The following is a 22156-nucleotide window of genomic DNA, read 5'->3' as shown; positions in this document are numbered from 1 at the left end:
AAGAAGCTTTACATGCCAATAATCCTCTCCATAACTGGATACCGTTACAATTTCAGAATCCCAGGTTTCACTACATGAATGTTCAAAACTTTCGATTCAAATTTTCAACTCGATATAATATAATTTCACATTTTGCACTAAGCATCAATATCTATTAAATATCTATGCAGTGTATTACAAGATGTTGCATCCAATGAAAGGACTGCAAGTTAAAGAGCAATAATTATAAACAACTTCGAATGTATAAAAGGGTTAAAATCTTGGAGACTATGCAAATCTAATGTAGGCAAAGCTGGTTGAGACAAGTTGAACGTGGTTCCGAGCTCCTGATGCTTAAAAATGGAAAGGAAAAAAAGGAAACGAAACTAGATCTTATGTCAACCACCAGCTTCAGTAGGGTTACTCTGCCGCCTCAATTCTTCATCAGCATTCCTCAAGAACTGATCCCACCCACTTCCAGGACTCGTATCCAAATAATCATAAGGTACTGCAGTTTTTAAACCCGGACGTATACCGAGACGACTCTCCACAATTCTGAACTCCAAATCGTGATCTTCTTCCTTCAATTTCTCTTCCAGTTCCTCCCAAGTAAAGAGAAGTGGGAGGGTAAATGCACCCCAAGGGTTGAAATCCAAGAGCTTCACTCGTTCATCCCTCGTGACATAGATGTCAAATGTGTAACATTCAGATTCAAAATTTTCCAGCACCTTCTCCATAAAGAATTCCTGGATCATCATTTTAAGATCAAGTTTCCTCGCAAGAAGAGCGGGGTAAAAGCTAGTAACTTCTCGTTGGCAAATTCCAATGAGGACTTTATTGCAAACAAAACAACGGAATTCCATCCCAGGCTGCATTGATGGATACCATTTACGGAGAGCGAGGAAGAAATATGTTGGCCTTGATGCACTCGTATCACTACACGAATCATATGCATGGCACAGGTCGTTCACGAGAGAATCAGACGACCTCAACAGAAGTGCTATTTCATTGAAAGTGGTACACCTAAGGTTCCCGGTTGGACTGATCCAAGAAGAGTCTTTAGGTGCGCTCCAGTTAAGCTTGGGAAAAACAGCACCCCCTAGGGATTCAATGGACGCTTTGATCTCCATTTCCAATTCAGGGAAACAAGGGGCAGAAATAGGTTGTTCTGCCTCATCATCAGATTCTTCTGACACTACAAAGTCTTCTTCATCTTCAGGATTACGTACTCTATTTGGAAGTGCATCATCATTTGAGATGGAAACAGGAAGCAAGAATGGACCAGAGTCATTGAGAAGATAATCGACAAACGACTCCGGCAGACCATGGATGATGGATTTTATGGATACAGATTTGAATTTGGGGTACCATTCTTGGATTTGGCATCGGTTAATTTCTTCTTCCTTCATCACTAAAGCTAAAAGCACTTTACCCTGTAAAGCATAAAGAAAACAATTACTTCAAAAAACTGCTTGTGTATCTACAGAAATTGGTTAGAATCCACCAGACTTTGTGATATCAAGAAAACAAAATAAATTTCCAAATAGATAACCACCCATAGTTAACAGAAAAGCAACCACAGAGCTTCAGTGTAACCCAGTAGCATTGAATTCACATTCATCTCTTCAGAACGCCTGAATCCCATTTAACAATCACCATTTTTTTATTTTATTACAAAAACTAAACCCCAATTCAAACTATACAAAAGAATTTTACATTACAAAGTGGTAATCAATCCTCGAATTTCCACCTACATTTTTTGAAAAATGTACAAGTACAGATCGTATTCGACGTCACGCAAATTCATTGAATTGGGAAAAGAAAGCACATGAGAATCCAACTGGTAAGAGGAGAGTTGGCGGTGTGCATACTTGATAACTGAGTATATATTTTCACTTACAGTTTATTTTAATTTTTTTTAAAAAAAACATATATTCGCATGATTTTTAGCAGCCCACGTGCAACCAAATTGTATCTCACACAAAGTATCTATTATCTACGCTTTAATTCTGCCATTTGATCAATACAACATGCCTAATTGCAAGTAAGGAGATATCTTCTGGGTGTGTTTGGATATCAACCTAATGCAAATAGTATATTGCATAAATGTTTACAGAGAATTAATTAACTCGGGTAGCCAAAAGTCTTCCCTCAGGATAAACCCACGTTAAATCTTGATAATAGCATATCATCCATTCCAACCAAAACATCCAAAACACGACAAACTTTCCTCAGAGGGAATTCCCCGAATTCAATCGTTGCTGAAGCTTAAAAGATATTAACGAAAAGTACAATTACCAGCTTAATAGGCTCCCAATCACAAGTTACTGCTTCTTTCTCGGAGAATAATAGTTGAATCAGTGTAGTACTTTTAAGAACAATATCAAATAAGAAGGAAAAGGATTTTATGGGGCTGAATTGGAATTTTTTTTTGTTCTACAAACAGAACCAATGGATTTTGGGCAAGGGGAATACATTATTCATCCAAACAATCTCAGTAAGAAAATTAAGTGTCGATTATTTTTAATTTAAGTTCATTGTTGATAACCTACATTATTAAGGGGAATAAATTGCTTCTCATCTCCGGCAAAGGGGTTAGCATCCACTGAACTTTGCTAAATAAAAAAAAAACAGAAAAAAGTTACAGAAATTAAAAGTAGACCTCAATTAAATAATTCGAAATAATGATTTCACATTTCATAATCCAAGGTAATGACTACGCCGTAATCAAAATCTCAGATTCAAATTATAATTCCTAGAATTTGTTCCCAATCGGCACACCCTAAAACCCAGTAAAAAATGGCCTGTGAGTGATTATTCTCAAAGATTATATCACCCCCAGTGCACCTACGCATTGGCTAAAAAAATCCTAAAATAAACGACACCAGCAATTGAAGAGAACCAACCTTTCTTCTCAAACTCTGCAGCGGGTGAGGTTCTCTCTCTAGCGAAGGGTTAGGTGTTGGGGATGGAGGAAAACTCTCACGGCATTGATATTGGGCTGCTCTAATGGTTAGTTTGAGTTCTTGTCCAAGCCCAATTTAAATAAGTGGAATTATAAAACCATGTTTAATATATCCATGTTTGCGACATGAATTGATCTGATCTATATTTATAATAAAAATTATAAATATTATTATAAAAATATGTTTTTTATGAGTTAAGTCGTATCATATCTGTATCAGAAAATTGAGTCGTTAAACGGACTCATATGAGTTCTATGTTTAAATACATATATATATATAACTAATAATTTGTTAAACTTAAAAAATTTAAAAATAATTTCTTAGCTTAAACTAATAAATCTAAATTATAAACTTATGATGGGAACGTAGAATTTTCATACCACAAACTTTTTGTGAGATGGCTTCACGAGTCAATTTTGTGAGACTGATTATCTATTTGGGTCATTTATGAAAATATTAATTTTTATGTCAAATGTATTACTTATTATTGTAAATATCAGCAAATTTGACTTGTATCACGAATAATGAGATCCTCGCAAAAAACATGCTACTTTCAATAATACATGTGAATAGTGAGAATGGTTTTAAAAATTACACAAATAAAAACTACTCAATTCTTAATTTTCAAATTAAAAGACAAAGCATGGATTCCGTAGTTAATATGATGTCAATTAGAATTTTGTGTGTTGTATTTGGACGAATTTATTTTGATTTAAACGAAAGAATTTGATTTGAGAAGCGAAACATTATATGAATGTATTAGAGAAACGAGATATGAATGTAACAAATTATGATAAAGACCAAGGAATTGAAATAAAGTTGCTCAAGAAATATAGAGTAAATGGTGCTACTTAAACTTGAGAAAAAACAGAATTTATTGTTATCCATTTTTGGCAAATACTTTATACTTGTGTGAGACGGTCTTACAGATCGTATTTTGTGAGACAGACCTCTTATTTGGGTCATTCATGAAAAATATTACTTTTTATGCTAATAATATTACTTTTTATTGTGAATATCGGTAGGATTGACCCGTCTCACAGATAAAGATTCTTAACATCGTCTCATAAGAGACCTACTCAATACTTTGGTTATAAGTTCCCCTATTGTCTTCACTCTTCCAAGTGTGAAAATTTAAATAATTAATACTTTAAAAATACATAACTAATTTGAAAAAATATCCATCTTTTGCAAGTTGATTTTTTAAAAAAAAAAAAATTGTAAGATTGTAATAATTGTTTTAAAAAAAAAAAGACCAGTTGGTTCGATCGACAACCGATTATGAGTCCAATCGAAACATGCATATAAAAAAACCATAAGATTGTAAATCATTGTTTTCAAAATTAGATCAATCGATTCGATGGAAAACCGATCACGAGTCCAGTTGAAATATGCATATAAAGTACGGATTTCAGTTATGCTGGTCCTTTACGGGCAACGAATTAAATATGACAGACTGTAATTAAAACTAACTGGATATTTTTGAATTAAATGGTTAAGGCAACTCCAACCTAAATCGAAAACGACATCGACCGACACTTGATGTTTCAGGCAAACCTCGAATTTCTTTTGAACGACGTTCGACATATGAACAACGACGTCTACCAAAATCAAGGGCCAGGCCGCCGCCAGATCCTACCCATCTATTTTTAGCAGGAGCCCTGGCAAGAAATAAACTGCATGGATTTTTATTTTTTATTTTTTACTAGATTTTACAATTATTTAAAAGATTATTTTAAACGATTTATTATTGGGACTATTTAATATTTACAATAAATATGAACGTTAAAGTTATTTTTAAATTTTTTTGTTAATGATTTCATTATTTATTTTGTTACGGGTATTTAATTTACAATAAATACGGACATTAAAGTTTTGACTTTGTTATTTTGAAATTATTGTTTTTATTTTAGAGATTTCGCAAGAAAAATAATTACCTTTTTTTTTTCTTCCGATTCAATCTAGACGAGATATCCCCTAGTAACGTTGTTCTCATTCTTAGCAATGGATGTAGCATTTAGTGCGATCAGATTTCAAAGGAGAAAATTCGTCAACGAAACAAACCACAAATACGAATGAAACAAATGTATCTCGTGTTTATGAGATCTTTTCTGAGATAATTTTCCGGTTAACTAGAGATTGTTTACATCTTCCGTTTGTTTTTAGATCTACGACCTTAATTTTTGCAAAAGATGCTCTAAAGTTTTGTACATCATTGATAACGATCTTTTTTATAGTTGTTATCATATTGTTTTTTTATTTTCTGAGACAATTTTTGATAAGATTGATCATTTCTCATCAACGGTCAAAGGTTTTTGCAATACTTTTGTCTTCCCTATTTGATCTATAAGAATTCCATACCAAATAATGATGGTAATCTTCTTTCCGATATCATTTTACTATAACTGATATATTGTTCTAGGTTTTGGATCCTTAACTGATAAGAATTTATTTCTGTTTTTCAAGTATTTGTTCAATTTTATGTGCTACATAATGTAGTTGATTGTCATAATTTTACCGTCTTTTAGATTTCTACAACATCTCCCTAAATTTTAGAGAAATCAGCCGATCTCTTATTATTTACTCCTGATATCTAACATTTGTTAGATTTCGTTGTTTCCAATATTACTTCGAAATATTGGAATAAAATCTAAAAATAATAAATCTCGAACGTATATTCAAATTCATAAATTTTGAGAAATGTCATATTCGTCAAACATTAAAGTTACACAATAATAATAATAATAAAAGTATCATTGAACAGTACAACATAAACTCTGATATCATTATACTAGCCCAGAAGAAAACCAAAAATATATTTGATATTTTTGTCAAGGTTATGTAGTACAAACTAAATTCTCATGCCTTAACAACTGAACATTAACTTATTTTTATGATTGAATATTTTTCTCCAATTTATCCATTTTTAATACCACAATATTAAGTTTTATACTATTTTTTTTAATATGAATATATTATTATGTTTTTAATGCGCTCACTGTCAGTAGTAGAGAAAATGAATTAAATGACAGAGACTGCATAAATAGGCAGTTTGTTTTTGTAGCCAAACCAGGCAGACTCAAGGGTTACGACTTATGCAAGCATTCATTTGCGCGATCGATCATCGATAAATTAAACTAATTATTCATTGATAATTCATGTGTCACGATATAATACTACATATTTATGAATATTATTTTAAATAATATGAAGCCAACGAATCTTTTGTTTAAATTTTTTCAACTTTCACTTGAAATTTTAATTAAGGCAGCACGTAATTTGTTTAAATTAAACTAATGGGTTGGCGTATATCTCTTTCAGAAATAATTTGAATGGGTTGCGTCGAAATGAAAAAAATATTATTTACACAATTTTTTTTTTCAAACGTGACATTTAATGAATGAATAAATGTATACAATTTATTTGAAAAGGATACGGTGTTGTAAGTCAAATATAGGGGGTGATATATTGCTTCGAAAATGTCATATTGAAAATTATGTTCTTTTTTTAATGCATAGTTTGCCTATCGATTATATCGAAATGTTGTTGTATACTGATATTTTTTTATGGTTTCGGCATATACCATTTTATACCGAAAATATATCTTATATTTTTTTAAATTTTAATTTATTATTTAAATTTATTATATATATATTTTTTATTTATATATATTATTTCAATTTTTTAACATACACCGAAAATTCCAAATTTCATAACGTTATCTTACCGAAAATTTCAGTGTCAATATCATAACATACCCAAAATTTCGATAAATACATTTTTCGGTACGATAATATCGATATATATCGAAAATTCTTTATTTTTTCTCAACCATAGTCAAACCAACATATATATAAGAAGTAATCTAATAAATTAAAAGAAATACAATTTTTTTCTCAACCATAGTCACACAAGTAATCTAATAAATTAAAAGAAATACAATTTTTTTTAAAAAAAAATCATTCATACAATCCTCTAGTCAGCTTATCAATCCAAGTAGAACGTAGTCCTCTCTTGTTTTATTTTAATTTAATATGGAATTTATAAGAAGTAATTCTTACATCCTAGTGTTGCTATTTTGAGATCTTCGATCTTTTAGGAAATTATTTGCCATAAATCTCTTAAGCACCTTTATATATATATATATATATATATATATATATAAGACAATATCATATCATTTTTTAAAAAATCCAAGCAAATTAAGCTTCATTTAAATATATTTACTTAAATATTAACACATATCACACGAGAAACTCGTACATATAATATAATATGAAAGTCACGACAAAGAATTAGGGAGATTCCTCTACGTTAGTTCAACAATCTATTTCTTATTTATTCAAATAAGTACAAAGTCGTAAAGCCAAAAATTTGTGTGAAACGGTCTCATATGTCTTATTTTGTGAAACATATATCTTATTTAGGTTATCCGTGAAAAAATATTACTTTTTATGCTAAGAGTATTACTTTTATTGTGAATATCGGTAGGGTTGACTCGTCTTACAGATAAAGGTTCGTGTGACCGTCACAAAAGACCTACTCTAGTAAATCATGGTTATAATATAATATAATATTTAATAAAAGAATCCTTTATTTATACCAAATGAACTTACGTGTACGCGAGTTCGTCTCATTCAAATCTGTGGAAACAATTTATTATTTTATCAATTAAAATTTAGTAAAGTATATAATATTGAAATTAATATATATAATTATTTGCTCGAACGGTCAATTTCATAGCGTCAATATGAGAAGTGCCCCCATAATAAAAGCAAGTCAATTAATACTTTGCTAGGTTGTTGGGTGAGATACAAAGCATTATATTTTTTGGAAAATTAAAATCTAATTTTTATTTAATTATATGGCCTGATGAAAAATTATATATATAAAATTATGGGGTTGAGTGAAGAAAAATAAATTATACAAATTTATTGTGATTTAAAATTGCAAATTTTTTTTAAAAAAATTTAAAATTTAAAGCTGATTTGGTCTTAATGCCAACATTGCAGACGGTACCATTTATCAATTCCCTCAGAACATAGAGCAGACCTAAAGTCATCTAATCTACAACCCACAATTATCCAATATATATACATATATATATATACATATATATATATATATATCTATATAATATATACATATATATATATATATAGATATATATATATATATATGTATATAAATATGATGTATATATTATATAGATATATATATATATATGTTATATAAATATGTATATATATGTATATATATATATATGATTTTTTAATACATACATATATTTATATATACATACAATATATACATATATATACATATATATATATATGTATATATGTATGTATATATAAATATATGTATGTATTAAAAAATCATATTTTTTTAGTGAAATATTACAGAATTCGTCTCCATTACGTATATTTCACACTTGATTCTAAGGATTTTTATAACACATTACGTTATTTTTTTGAAAACAAAAACATGTGTGAGACGATCTCACTCGTCGTATTTATGAGACAAATCTATTATTTGAGTCATCCCATTACAAAGTATTACTTTTTATGTTAAAATTATTACTTTTTATTGTAATATCGATAGGATTGATCTGTCTCACAGATTAAGATACGTGAGACGATCTCACACAAAAAGTCTTAATATGTAGATTTATATGGCTCAGTGTTTAATGACTGACACCCTTTCTATTTCAATTCATTTAGGTGATGATAAATTATAGAAAAGTTCATATTACATATATATCTTACTCGACTCGTCCCGTGAAAATATGTCACCTTTGAATAATAATGTTAGTTTTGACTCTAAATATAGACAAAGTCGCTCTATATATTATTAAATTATACGAAAACTGAAATTTCTAGTTACTCTTTAGTTCACTACTTAATTACCGCGCATGGTTCTCTAAATTTTTTATATGTCACCAAAACTTTAACAGTAATACTTTTTAAATTACATCCATGTTCTGATAACACATTAAATTTTAAATAAATGAAATAAAAAAAATATCTGAATAAACTAGCGATAACATGTTTCCTTAGAAAACATAGTTTCACAAACTCAAACTGATACCCAAGGATGAACCCATCAAGATCCAGCCCAAATTCTCGGCCCATCTCTAAGGCCCACAGGTGAATGGCCAATGACAAGCCCAGGTATTCTCCTATAAATACCAAGTTGGAGCGTATGATTATCAATTCACTGTATTGTTTTCAGCAGCACCCTTAGCTGCTCCCCCATACATCCTCAGTCACTGACTTGAGCGTCGGAAGGGCTAGATCAGGACACCTTCCTGGCCCCCTCTTAACGGTCTTTTTCTTGATTTTAGTGTCAGGGTCATCTTAAAGCCCCCGTCTGAACTAGTGACGCTCGTTGGGATCGAACTCTAAATTTCCCGTGAGTATCACTTGACGCCGTCTGTGGGAACACTTGAGTTGAGACGTAGAGATGGTAGGCAGGAAAGGAAGTAGAAGAGCTACCTCAGCATCATCGCGTCCTCAAAGGAGACCCGAACAGTCTCATGTTGAGACAAGACAGGAACAACCGCGTCTCGAGACGAGACAGGAACAACCTCGTCCAGAGACAAGAACCGAGCAGCCCTTTCAGGAGACAAGGGTCGAGCAAACCCATCCTAATGATAATGTGGGGAACTTGACTTTGGAACAGTTGGGCAAATTTATCACCCGGACAGTGGATGAGGCAATGAAGAGGAATAAAGAGTCTATGTTTGTAGAAGAGCAGGCCGCTCGCCAGGAGCAAGAGGAGAATGTGAAGGGCAGTCAGAGTAGGGTGGAGGAGACGCGACCCCTCCCAAGTGAGGAGAATCCGGAGATGGAGGAGATGTGGAAGGAAACACAGATGTTGAGGCAGCAGTTGGGGAGCAGAGCGCCGACACCCAAGAGAGGAAGTCCTTTTTCACTAACCATTTTAGAAGAAGGGCTTCCTCCAAATTTTCGACAGTCGAATGTGGGAGAGTACGATGGACATATTGACCCCGAGAAACACTTGGGAGGTTTGAGAATACGGCTCAGGTGTAGGGTGTTTCTGGGCACGTTGGTGAGGTCAGCCCAGCAGTGGTTTAACACTTTGCAGCCCAGCTCTATACGTTCTTTTGAGGACTTCTCAGCTGCCTTCTTGCACCGATTTGCTAGCAGCAAGAGGCACCAGAAAAATTATTTGAGCATGTTCGTGATGAAACAGCAAGAGAATGAAACTTTGCGAGAATTTGTCCAGCGTTTCAACAGTGCAGCGCTGGAAATACCAGCGGCTACCCCTGACATCATGATAAGTGCCTTCACACAAGGTCTGAGGGGAGGTGAATTTTTCAAGTCGCTGGTCAAGAAGCCTCCGTTGAGCTATGATGATCTGTTGGCTCGAGCTGAGAAATATGTAAACTTGGAAGATGCCCAACGATACATAAGGATGGAGAACCGGCCCGGAGGAAGTAGAGTTGAGGAAGCGGAGAAAGGAGGAAGGAAGAGGGATGCGGGGGAAAGAGAGGAAGACAGAACCAGAAGTAGAGGACAATTCGTATCAGATGTTCCTTTGAATAGGAGTCGTGACGAGGTGATGGAGGTGAAGGAGCCCGCAGGGAGGTGGGAGAAGTCACGAAGGGTTGAGTGCAGTGCTAGATTTCCTTCGTGGGACAGACGAGAAGGATCCGCATCCGGGGGTCGACCGAGGTCTCGCCCATCCCCTAGACGTGGTCCAGGCCCTCCATGGAAAAATCAGGGGGTTGGGGAGCAGAGATGGGAAGGTCGAGGTCAAGATGTCCTTCAGGAGCCCGTCGAACCGACGAGGGGAACGAATGAGGATAACCACCCTACGAGAGGAATGATTCATATGATCTCGTGGGGTACTACTGATGGGGATTCCGGGCGAGCGCGAAAGGCGCATGGGAAGAGGTTGGAGAATTTTGAAATATCTAGGGGTTCAGACTTAGCACAAGACCCCGTCATCAGCTTTGGGCCGGAAGACCTCCGAGGCGTTGTGACTCCACATAACGATGCCTTGGTGGTAACGGCCACCATTGCCAATTATGATGTGACGAGAATATTTATTGATAATGGAATCTCCGTCTTGTTCAAGAGCACATTGGATCAAATGAAGATGAGAAGATTTGAGTTTGAGCCGGTATCCACCCCACTGTATGGGTTTGCAGGACACGCCATCCTGCCGCTCATCCAGATTGTCCTTCCTCTATCTTTGCGACATGAGCCTCGACGAGTAACAAAAATGACGACGTTTACTGTGGTGGACACCCCATCCGCTTACAATGGAATTCTGAGGCGACCAGCCCTAAAGGATTTCAGAGCTGTAGCGTCCACGTATCATCAAAAGTTGAAGTTTCCTGTAGGGAAGGAGGTTGGAGTTTTATGCGAGGACCAAAGAACCGCGCGTCGATATTATGAGGGGGTAGTGAGAGAGGAGGGGAAAAGAGCGCGTTTGGAGGTTAACATGATTAGGAGAGGAAGAAGTGTGTGACTTGGTCTTCTCGAACGTACAAGAAGAGCAGAGGGGAAATATGGACCCAGAGTGGGATGGTCTTTTCGGAGTGATTGAAAAATTTAATTCTGGAGCTTATTACTTGGAGAATGCTCAAAGCAAGTCTTTAAGGAGTCACTGGAATGTTTATCACCTTAGAGAATATCATTATGGATTTTATCGTTGATGTATTTCATCTTTGCATTTTCTCATGTAATCAGTTGGAATTCAATAAAATCAAGTTCTTCATTTCAATTCATGAATATTGGTGTATTATGAAAGCGAGAAAATTTTATTTTCCTGCTCAGGCATCGCCTAGCAGAGGAGCAGAGTTGGGGATGAGGAGAATTTTTATTTTCCTGGTAAGGTATCGCCTAGCAGAGGAGTTAGGGGGTGGAGGTGTTGAATTTTATTTTCCTGCTAAGGTATCACCTAGCAGAGGAGTTAGAGGGTGGAGGTGTTGAACTTTATTTTCCTGCTAAGGTATCACCTAGCAGAGGAGTTAAAGGATGGATGTGTTGAATCTTTATTTTCCTGCTAAGGCATCGCCTAGCAGAGGAGTTAGATGGTGACGATGTGAAATCTTTATTTTCCTGCTAAAGCATCGCCAAGCAGAGGAGCAGAGTTTGGCCGGAGAAAAATTAAATTTTCTTGCTAGGGCATCGCCTAGTAGAGGAGCAGAGTTTGGGAGGAGAAAAATTTATTTGGTTTGTCGATAACGAAAAATGTTTGCCGCTACGAAAATTACGGGGATCGACCATTCGCAAGGGAATATATCAAATTTCTCAACGTATTGGACGAGGCGAAGGCGTGGCCGAGGGCTTGAGGGCGAGCGAGTGGCGGGCTTGCTGGGCAGGCAGGCACTCGGCGAGCTGGCGTGGTCAGGGCGAGCTGGCGTGGCGTGGAGCTGGCGTGCAGGCGCTCGGGCGAGCTGGAGTGTCGGGCGAGCTACGGGGCGCAGGTGAGCTGGCGTGGCGCTGGCGAGCAGGCGCTAGGGCGAAGGCATGACCGAGGGCTTGAGGGCGAGCCTGTGGCATGCGGGCGAGCTGGCGACCGGGCGAGCAGGCGAGCGTGGTGCATGAGGGGGCGAGTGCTTTGGCAGGGCGCCGGGCGAGCTCGCAAGGGGGTGGGGCGCGCTGGGCGAGCTCGGTGAAAGCGTGGCGCGCGGGAGCTATGCGGCCGCGCGGGGCATGGGCGTCGGGCGAGCGCGCGAGGGGGCGAGGCGCGCAAGGGCGGACGCACGCTGTTGGGGCTGGCGTGCAGGTGGCGAGGGCTGTGCTTGAGCGAGGTGATGGTGAGGTGAGGATGAAGCGGTGATAGGATTGCTATTTGATTTGTTTCCAACTTTTTGGAGACTGACGGAGGGCTGGAAGAAAATGCACAACTCACATGTTGTAAACCGAGAACAACGCAATTAATCGAACTTTGAACCTACGATTCAGTTCGACTCGGGAGGGGGAGGCTGGTGATACCCAGGGATGAACCCATCAAGATCCGACCCAAATTCTCGTCCCATCTCTAAGGCCCACAGGTGAATGGCCCATGACAAACCCATGTATTCTCCTATAAATACCAGGTTGTAGCGTATGATTATCAATTCACTGTATTGTTTTCAGCAGCACCCTTAGCTGCTCCCCCATACATCCTCAGTCACTGACTTGAGCGTCGGAGGGGCTACGCCAGGACACCCTCCTGGCCCCCTCTTAACGGTCTTTTTCTTGATTTCAGGCTCAGGGTCATCTTAAAGCCCCCGTCTGAACTAGTGACGCTCGTTGGGATCGGACTCTAAATTTTCCGTGAGTATCACAAACAATATTGAGTATTGGATATTGTAATATAATTGGGGCAAAAACTTGCGAGAGACGGTCTTATATGTCGTATTTTGTGAACGAATATCTTATTTGGGTCATCCATGAAAAAATATTATTTTTTATTCTAAAAGTATTTCTTTTTATTGTGAATATCAGTAGAGTTGACCCGTCGCACAGATAAATATTCGTGTGACCGTTTTACAAAAAAAACATACTCTATCATTGGAATTAAATAGCATTAAGAGGGAAATAATATTATTATAATGCTGAAATTTTAATTAAAATTTTAGAATTTTTATAATCACACACTCTCTCACATTCAATTGGCTACTCATTAATAAAGCCGTCTCCTTTTCCGAACGAAATGAAGTGAATCAGCTAATAACTATTTATTCATCGTGCATCCTAAGAAAATTCTAAACAAAGAAGAGCAAGCAGATCAAGAAAATGGGCTCTGCGGTTCCCTACGATGAATCTCTGCACAATATCCATATTTTCATGGTAACTTTTCCAGGTCAGGGACATGTAAACCCGATTCTAAGGTTGGCCAAAAGGCTCGCATACTCGGGTCTGCTCGTCACCATTTCTGCTCCCGAGTACGTGGGTCAAAGTATCCGGAAAGCCAATAGCATCGCCGAAGACAAGCCGACTCCAGTGGGTCGGGGATTCATACGTTTCGAATTCTTTGACGACGGGTGGAGTTTGGACGATCTCAACCGAGGTGATCTCGACTTGTACTTGGGTCAACTAGAGGTTACAGGCCGAGAAAATCTCATCAAGATTATTAGAGAGCATGAAGAGAAAGGCATACCGGTTTCTTGTCTGATTAATAATCCTTTCATCCCCTGGGTTTCTGATGTTGCGGAGAGTTTAGGGATCCCGAGCGCCATGCTTTGGGTCCAATCTTGCGCTTCTTTTTCAGCGTATTACCATTTCTGCCATAATCTCGTGCCTTTTCCCAGCGAAAATGATCCGCAAATCGACGTGCAGTTGCCGTTTGTGCCTCTGTTGAGGTACGATGAAATCCCCAGTTTTTTACATCCTAGTACTCCGTACCCTTTTCTGAGAAGGGCCATTTTGGGTCAGTTCAAGAACTTGACGAAACCTTTCTGCATATTGATGGACACATTTGAAGAGCTGGAGCACGAAATTGTTGAACACATGTCCAAGAATTGCCGTCCAATCAAGACTATTGGCCCTCTATTCAAAGAATTGGACACCCCACCTACGTCCTCAAACGCGACAATTCGTGTGGACTTTTTGACCGCAGACAATTGCACAGAGTTTTTGGACTCGAAACCTGTCGGCACAGTAGTATACATTTCATTTGGAAGTGTCGTCTATTTGACGCAAGAACAAGTAGACGAGATTGCTTACGGGCTTCTGAGTTCCGGGGTTTCGTTTCTATGGGTTCTGAAGCCTCCGGGGCCGGAAAGCGGCCGGCAACCACATGTTCTGCCTGAAGGGTTTATGGAGAAAGCAGGTGATCAAGGAAAAATAGTGCAGTGGAGCCCACAGGAGGAGGTGCTGGCGCACCATTCCACCGCCTGCTTCGTCACTCACTGCGGCTGGAACTCGACGATGGAGGCGTTGGCCAGCGGTGTCCCAGTAGTGGCGTTCCCTCAGTGGGGTGATCAGGTGACGGATGCTAAGTTCTTGGTTGATGTCTTTAAGGTTGGGATCCGGTTGTGTCGGGGAGAGGCTGAGGGGAACATTGTTAACCGGGACGAAGTGGAAAGGTGCTTGAGAGAAGCGACAGGCGGAGGCCCCAAGGCGGCGGAGATGAAGAAGAACGCCCTCAAGTGGAAGAAAGCGGCAGCTGAGGCGGTGGCAGAGGGTGGGACTTCTCATCGGAATATGCAAGATTTTGTGGACGAGATCGTTAGGATAAGAGGATTGCGGGACCAAACGGCAAATTCTTAGCTTTTTGTCCTTTTTTATTACTATTATTCTCGTATCGTTATCATTATTATCATGACAATAAATCATTTTATGTAATTTATTATATTTAATTTTAAAAAAAAAATTACCTTGAAGTTGATTACTATTCCTATAAGAAAGTGGCATGTACAACATATTTTGTGTTTCTCGTTTTAGTCCACGTTGAGTTTGCTTATATCTTCATTTTTGAAAAGTCGACAAATTCAACGATGGACACGTAAATTTTTGTCAGGGCATTAATAATATGTAATTAATGAGTGGCCTAACAATACAATTATAACATCCTTTTCATTTATTTAAAGTGAACATAGTAAAATCTAACTTATATGTGATGAGATTTTTTAAATGTCCATATATCCAAGAACACACTCCAAATAATAAATTTATATAATTATAACACACTGTCTCGTATCTACTCACGTCTTGTCTCATTGATATTTTTGAAACGAAGATGAGGACATACATGATGATTTGATCCTGCATTCCTCGAATCCTAACAAAGAAGATCGAAGCAAGTGTTAAATTAAAGATAAAATTCACAAAGAGGAGATGTGAATGACAAACCACCCCATCTCGCCCGATGGTCATATCTCATCAAAAGTTTGACACGGTCTTGATCATTGCCCGCCATTGGCAAATAATTAATTGTTTTACAGTGGAAAAACTTAGCGTAATAATAATTGAAAAATGACAGCTTGAATCACGTGGTTTGAGCAAGTGAAAGATGACGGCTCCATTTCATATTTCATTACGGAAACATAACATAACAGGCAAGTATAATAATGTCGGCAGTTTATTCTTAGTATGAACTAAATTAAGGCATAAAAATTATAACCTAAAATATTATTATATCACAAGTTTATCACTTTTATTTATTTATTTTTCTCTTTTTAACTATTTTCAATTTTAAATTCACATGTCGCCGGCAGAGCCAAGATTCATGAGAACCTGAGGCTGGCTCCATTATGTATTAGACAGTAATATGTTCAATTAAAATCGAACAGAATTTTCTAAAATCGATTTAACTGAACTTTTTTCGACACTTTATTATGAATATCTAATAAATCAAATCGAAAAAAACATTTATTTTGGTATAACACAATTAACCGAAATTTTATAATTTTTTTAAATAATCATGTTTTAAATAAAAAAATCAGATATAAAAATTAGATTAAATAAATTTAAATTTTATTTATTATAAAAATATTTTTAAGTATAGTTCTATTGTCCAATAAATTTTATTAGAAATTGTATTTATATCCTTATAAACTTTATTAGAAAATTTAATAATATTAATTTTATTTATAAAAGTTCAATTTGTTAGGGATAACCGAAGTTTTATATTAAACACTGAAATCGAACGGAACTAAACTATATTTTAAAAAATTTAAACCGAACTTCCAAATAAACCAAATGTAGTACCAAACGCTTGCTGCTTTACCAAAAGCTATAGCTGGTGGTAATGATGCAACTTAAATATTTTGAATCGCAGCAACTCAAACGTCATAGTTCGAACGCTCTACCTAATAGGGACAATTATTGTACCTCAACACCGAACCGAATTTTCAAATTAATTCATTCAGGTCTATTATTCTGTTGAAACTGATATTTTGTTCGCTATTAGATTGTAATTGATGTTTGCTCGTTATTTGTTGATATGTACTCTTTTGGTTTAAAAATAACTCGACAGTTTTTATTTTCTTAATTTCCTGAGTTAATTAACTAGAAAGAAATATTCAATATTCCCAAAAATTACAACAATGAATTATTTTTCAAATTTCATACTTATTCAATTTTCGGTTATTATAAACAGAAAAATCACAAAACAAACCCAACAATAATTGCACATCAATAATCATCAAATATTTCAACCAATTGATTATTATTCTAAAAATATGGAACAATAGATTTTTATGGTGAAAATTTAAACTCCAAAATTCATATACATAATAAGAAAATATTATTGCAACTAGAATAATCACAACTAAATATTTAACATAATTTTAAATTCGTCGAATTTTTATCTCAAAAGTCGCATAATTTCAAAACATACGACAATAAACCAACCAATATACAATAATGAATTATGATTTATGAGAGTTGTCTTATTTTTATTTTTTAAACATGAGACTAAAAAAATAAAAAAAATAAACTGATAAATTTGTTCTATTTTTAATATGGGACTGAAAATAATTTAAAATTTTAAAATACTTTTTTTTTTAAAAAAAATAGGTGGGGTTGGACTTTGGAGCCTACCCTAGCCCAAGGGTGGCTCCGCCTCTGCATATGTCGCGCGAGGTATGTGTATTTTTGGAATAACTATAACTATCTCATGAGGTTCGTTACGTAAAAAAAATCTAGTTATATTTAAATGTTATATTTAAAATCTATTTAAAGATGGTTTGTGTAATATTAAAAGTTTGATTTATTTCTTACTTTTCACAAACTTTAACAGAAGTTATTAATGTAATATTTAAATATAATTGGTTTTTTATTAATATGAAAAATTATAGGGAAGATATATGTAAATGACCCTATATTTTATTATTTTTTATTAAAATTTCTCCCGTTCAAACATGAATAACATAAGAAAATTTCCAAAAGTTAATTCGGTGAAGGTGAGATAACTAGCTAGCCAATAAGTATAGAGTGGGTCTCATGTGAGATTTAACAGATTTTAATCTGTGAGACGGGTCAGATATTCACAATAAAAAGTAATACTTCTAGCATAAAAAGTAATATTTTTTCATGGATGACTCAAATAATAGATCCGTCCACAGATACGACCCGTGAGACCGTCGCACAAGTTTTTGTCATAAGTATAAAATTTGTATTTTTGGTTATTTATCGAAATATGCATCGGTTTTGATTGTGTTGACTTAATACATTAAGGCAGAAGAACGTGTCTCATGTGAAATCGTCTCACAGATCTTAATCTGTGAGACGGGTTAACCCAACCGATATTCACAATAAAAAGTAATACTTTTTCATGGATGATCCAAATAATATATTCGTCTCACAAATATGACCTGTGAGACCGTCTCTCACAAGTTTTTGCCAAGACGGAATTAGCAAGCAACAATTACATCATCTTCGTTTGTTTTAAACAATTTTTGAAATTATTCGGATCAAAATTAACAATGAGAGTAAATAAAATAAACTCTTTTTCGGGAAAAAGTCATAATTTATTATATTTAATTCTTGAAAATTTACCATATTTGTGAAAAAAAATTATACTATGGGAGTGTTTTTAACCTCTAAAAAAAGTGATTATTTATTTGTTATATATTCTTAAATTTAAGAGGTCAGAATCATGGGTTGGTCTATGCTACTAATATATCTAAAAGATATAAAAATCCAAAGGAAATAATTCCTTTATTTTCTTAGATATTTAATTTCTTATTAAAGATGATTTTATAGCAATTTTCCTAGTATAAAATATTTTTTCCGGCTAAATCTATGTTGCACCAGATATATATATATATATATATATATATATATATATATATATATATATATATATATATATATACACGTGTTTCAAAGCAATTTATAAAATATGTTTAGAAAAAAATATTAATTTATTTATAAAATAAAGTCGACATTGCATGCATGAGATGAGATGGAAAATCTTTTGCTTCCTCCAAATAAAACCCTTCCTTTCCAAATAAAACCCTCCACAATTTTCAATCTCAAAGTTATCAGAATTGAGCATATCACAAAATCTACAAGAATGGATTTTTTCATTCTAAAATCTTTTTCATTCTAAAATACTCTCTTTTCACCATATCACAAAATCTATCGGTATCAATTCTCTTTCTTTAAAAAAAAAATCCCAGAAAAAAAATCAAAGAAGATGGAAGAGAGCTTCTCCGCCGCCCTTTATTCCGTTCCAGATCATCCCCATTACGAGCGTCCACTCGAGTCTGTATTCAGTGATCTGAATCTCTCCGAAACTCCACTTCCGGCCGCCTTCATGGGGACGTCACCAGATTACGGTCGCGCTTTTTATACCCGTGGAGATCTTGTTAATTTTGACAACCAGTTTGAGTTGCCACGAGGGATGGGTTTCTCCTATACAAATCCACAGGTTTCTAATGGGAGTATACTGAAACTTAGGGCTCAATATGCTGCGAACGGGAACATGGGATTCTTCATCCAACCCCAAAATTATACCGTTTATGAAAATCTTCAGAATTCAAACCCTTCGCCTGGCAATTGTAATTTGAACCCAGGTCCTGTTTGTGATTTCAATAGCGCGTACAATCTTCCACTGAACCTGAACGGTAACTTTTATCGAAACGGCTTCAGGCTGCCTGAAAACAGGAATTGGTACCCCCATTTTGAGGGGGTGAATTTTCTAATGGCGGCCAAGGATCAACAAGGTTGCAGGCTACTGCAGAAGAAGCTCTTACAGGGAACCCCTGAAGAAAAGAATATGATTTTCTCTGGATTGTTAAGTCATGTGTGTGATTTGATGGTGGATCAGTTCGGGAATTATCTTATTCAAACAATATTTGAAGTATGCAGTGTGGAACAGATGGATCAGTTGCTTTGGTTGGTGACAGATGATTTATTAAACCTCTTTCATATTTGTCTCGATATCCATGGGTAAGTTAATGCATGGTTTTCTTAAATTATATCACCTCATCAATATAATTTGTCTTGCTATATATCCGAGTGGAACCAACAGATAATCCTAGAATGATATATTTAGATAATCCTAGAATGATATATTTATATGACTTCTTCCAGTAGTAATCCTCGGTCTGCCCTTGCTTAGTATCTCGATTCATCGCGATATAGAAGATCAGAAGCCTACATTAGCCATACTGCCTGAATGATTCATAATGTAATGTAAGGGGACTGGAATATTGGTCACAACAACTGTGCTCACTATTCTTGCATTAGATTTTATCAAGTTTACAACTATTGAGCTATGAGAATGAATATTTTCCTCATGGTATTAAAGTTTTTATTTTGTTTAGTTAATCTAACTAGTTTTCTGGCCTAATTTGCAGGGCAAAAGCTATGCAGAAGATTCTCGAGCATCTGAGAACACGGGAACAAACGGCTCATGTTCTGTCTGTTTTGAGGAGATTAACTGTTCTTCTCTCAAAGAGTAAGATTGGTCAACATGTGATTCATCACTGTTTGAAATCCTTCTCTCATGAGGAAAACAAGGTATTTGTGATTTCATTATAAAGTGCTTGTCTTTTACATGAATAACACTTAGGGAAGCAAGAGAATCATTCATTAAATCGACCCTAATATTGCGAAATAATGACAATGTATACCTTATCTCAAGATTATTTTATGTTGTTCCATCTAGAACTATTTGTATTTAGAATACTTTCACGTGACACAAATCTTTATATTTTTTTCGTTGTATGAGAAAAGAATGTATCTTGTCATTGACATTGATTTATTTTTCTCCCTCTTAAATGAGGGAAACCTTGTATGCATATTTAATGGAATATCTTGTTTCATAGCACATTCTCAATGAGGTAGCCACTCATTGTGTGGAAATAGCTACGGACCAAAATGGATGTCGTGTTCTAAAACAATGTGTATTCCATGCTCAAGGAGAACTCCAGGATCGACTCGTGCTTGAGATAGCAGTGAATTCGGTGTTCTTATCCGAACATGCTTACGGGTACAATAGTCTTTTAGCAAAATAATTCATTTCATCAGATGCATATATACCGTATGAAAGGAAATATGGGATTCCTATTTCCTGGATTTTAATACATTTCACCAGTGTTCCTCCTTTTTGTCCTATTCTAGGAACTATGTTGTACAGTATCTGTTAGAACTCAGGATCCCGCGTGTGACAGCAGCTATTTTAGCCCAGTTATCAGGAAACTTTGTTGCTCTATCCTTGAACAAACATGGAAGCCACGTGGTGGAACAATGTATGAAAAACTCGGGAGGCGATAAAGTGATAGAGATTATCAATGAGATCATTAACAATCCAAAGTTCTTGACAGTTCTTCAAGATCCTTACGGAAACTTTGTTGCTCAATCTGCGCTAAAATTTTCTAAGGTTCCGTTATCTTAACAAAACTATGAAAGTTACATTTGGCACTTCCACATATCATGGGCATGTCTTTATTTATGTACCATTTTAATCAAGATTTTTTTCGTTCTTGCAGGGAACATTTCTTCATAAAAACATGGTCGCACTCATTCTTGAACACTACCCGTTCCTGCACAGTCATCCGCATGGACAGAGAGTTCTAACAAAGATCAAAGGAAGAAAGAATTTGGGAGATCATGTAAAGTATGTTCTACGTTCCAGTCACATGTAAAATTCTATGTAGCACTAAATGCAGTAGTTTGTGTGCCTATTGCCTGTGTATCAAGAGATATGCACACACACTAGGTTTTATTTGCATATAGTGTTGCATAGAATTACTATCTTGTTCATCCACCTATGTCCATTTTCGTGAAACCTTATGTTTTGTTGTAGGAATTTATGTTCAGTAACTTTGAAGAGTTGATGCCCATGGAATTAGGGTTCTGTTGTTGTTTCATTTTGTAGTTTGTTTTCTGGTACATATCTGAAATTAAGGATGCGCGTCTGATTTCTTGGATTTTCTCGAAATAGCGTGTTGGTGTTTGTTGTTGACCAAAACCATGTATAGTTTTTAAGTCAACTTCGCCATAGTTTACTGATTTTTTTTTAGTAACGACAAATATTATACTCAATATCATTTTTCTCAATAATTAAACTTTTTTGTTAAAATATTTGAGAATTTAAAAAATGATTTTGATTCTGATACTAATTCTAAGATTACGTAACTTTGTATATTTAATTTTTGACAATTTTATTTATTTTAAATCGAAGAAAACTCGATCTTAATAATGTGTGTTGAATCTTTGATAATTTTATTAATTTTTAACCGACTATGTTAACGTGACACTGTTCATGCATATAGAGAAAAAAATCCAAAC

At 35.4% G+C, this 22156-nt stretch overlaps 4 protein-coding genes and 1 long non-coding RNA gene across 6 annotated transcripts; 4 read left to right on the top strand and 1 right to left on the bottom strand.

Annotated features, from left to right (window-relative positions):
* Positions 1-130: 130 nt before the first annotated feature.
* Positions 131-2997, bottom strand: LOC140841893 (uncharacterized). Of its 2 annotated transcripts, XM_073209617.1 has the most exons (3): positions 2886-2965; positions 2532-2594; positions 131-1412 (listed from the first exon to the last, which is right to left on the bottom strand). In XM_073209617.1, exon 3 carries the CDS (start codon positions 1386-1388, stop codon positions 378-380), a length of 1011 nt encoding a protein of 336 aa, XP_073065718.1. In that variant the 5' UTR covers positions 1389-1412; positions 2532-2594; positions 2886-2965; the 3' UTR covers positions 131-377. The 2 variants fall into 2 exon arrangements, with proteins under 2 accessions (XP_073065718.1, XP_073065717.1); XM_073209616.1 differs by lacking the exon at positions 2532-2594 and having other exon boundaries at positions 2886-2997.
* A 6413-nt stretch (positions 2998-9410) lies between these two features.
* LOC140840935 (uncharacterized) lies at positions 9411-11447 on the top strand. Its single transcript, XM_073208078.1, has one exon. It carries the CDS (start codon positions 9411-9413, stop codon positions 11445-11447), a length of 2037 nt encoding a protein of 678 aa, XP_073064179.1.
* An 875-nt stretch (positions 11448-12322) lies between these two features.
* Positions 12323-12711, top strand: LOC140840649 (uncharacterized). The gene is made up of 3 exons (XR_012120040.1): positions 12323-12348; positions 12409-12573; positions 12604-12711. It is a non-coding gene; the product is annotated as an uncharacterized lncRNA (long non-coding RNA).
* Positions 12712-13583: 872 nt separating this feature from the next.
* LOC140841892 (gallate 1-beta-glucosyltransferase 84A24-like) lies at positions 13584-15294 on the top strand. Its single transcript, XM_073209615.1, has one exon. It carries the CDS (start codon positions 13706-13708, stop codon positions 15179-15181), a length of 1476 nt encoding a protein of 491 aa, XP_073065716.1. The 5' UTR covers positions 13584-13705; the 3' UTR covers positions 15182-15294.
* Positions 15295-19055: 3761 nt separating this feature from the next.
* Positions 19056-21793, top strand: LOC140840934 (putative pumilio homolog 8, chloroplastic). The gene is made up of 5 exons (XM_073208076.1): positions 19056-19810; positions 20221-20383; positions 20692-20855; positions 20987-21245; positions 21355-21793. The coding sequence occupies exons 1-5, from the start codon at positions 19056-19058 to the stop codon at positions 21508-21510; spliced, it is 1497 nt and encodes a 498-aa protein (XP_073064177.1). The 3' UTR covers positions 21511-21793.
* Positions 21794-22156: the final 363 nt, after the last annotated feature.

Source organism: Primulina eburnea, chromosome 9, assembly GCF_022965805.1.
Source record: "Primulina eburnea isolate SZY01 chromosome 9, ASM2296580v1, whole genome shotgun sequence".
Taxonomy (NCBI): domain Eukaryota; kingdom Viridiplantae; phylum Streptophyta; class Magnoliopsida; order Lamiales; family Gesneriaceae; genus Primulina; species Primulina eburnea.
This window is presented reverse-complemented; position numbering and strand designations above follow the sequence as displayed.

Excerpts from the sequence above, each read along its gene's own strand:
- LOC140841893 (XM_073209616.1), bottom strand. The coding sequence starts at position 1,388 with ATGAAGGAAGAAGAAATTAACCGATGCCAAATCCAAGAATGGTACCCC.
- LOC140840935 (XM_073208078.1), top strand. The coding sequence starts at position 9,411 with ATGGTAGGCAGGAAAGGAAGTAGAAGAGCTACCTCAGCATCATCGCGT.
- LOC140841892 (XM_073209615.1), top strand. The coding sequence starts at position 13,706 with ATGGGCTCTGCGGTTCCCTACGATGAATCTCTGCACAATATCCATATT.
- LOC140840934 (XM_073208076.1), top strand. The coding sequence starts at position 19,056 with ATGGAAGAGAGCTTCTCCGCCGCCCTTTATTCCGTTCCAGATCATCCC. Across the intron at positions 19,811-20,220 it reads ATTTGTCTCGATATCCATGG|GGCAAAAGCTATGCAGAAGA; the intron begins GTAAGTTAATGC and ends CCTAATTTGCAG. Across the intron at positions 20,384-20,691 it reads TCTCTCATGAGGAAAACAAG|CACATTCTCAATGAGGTAGC; the intron begins GTATTTGTGATT and ends CTTGTTTCATAG.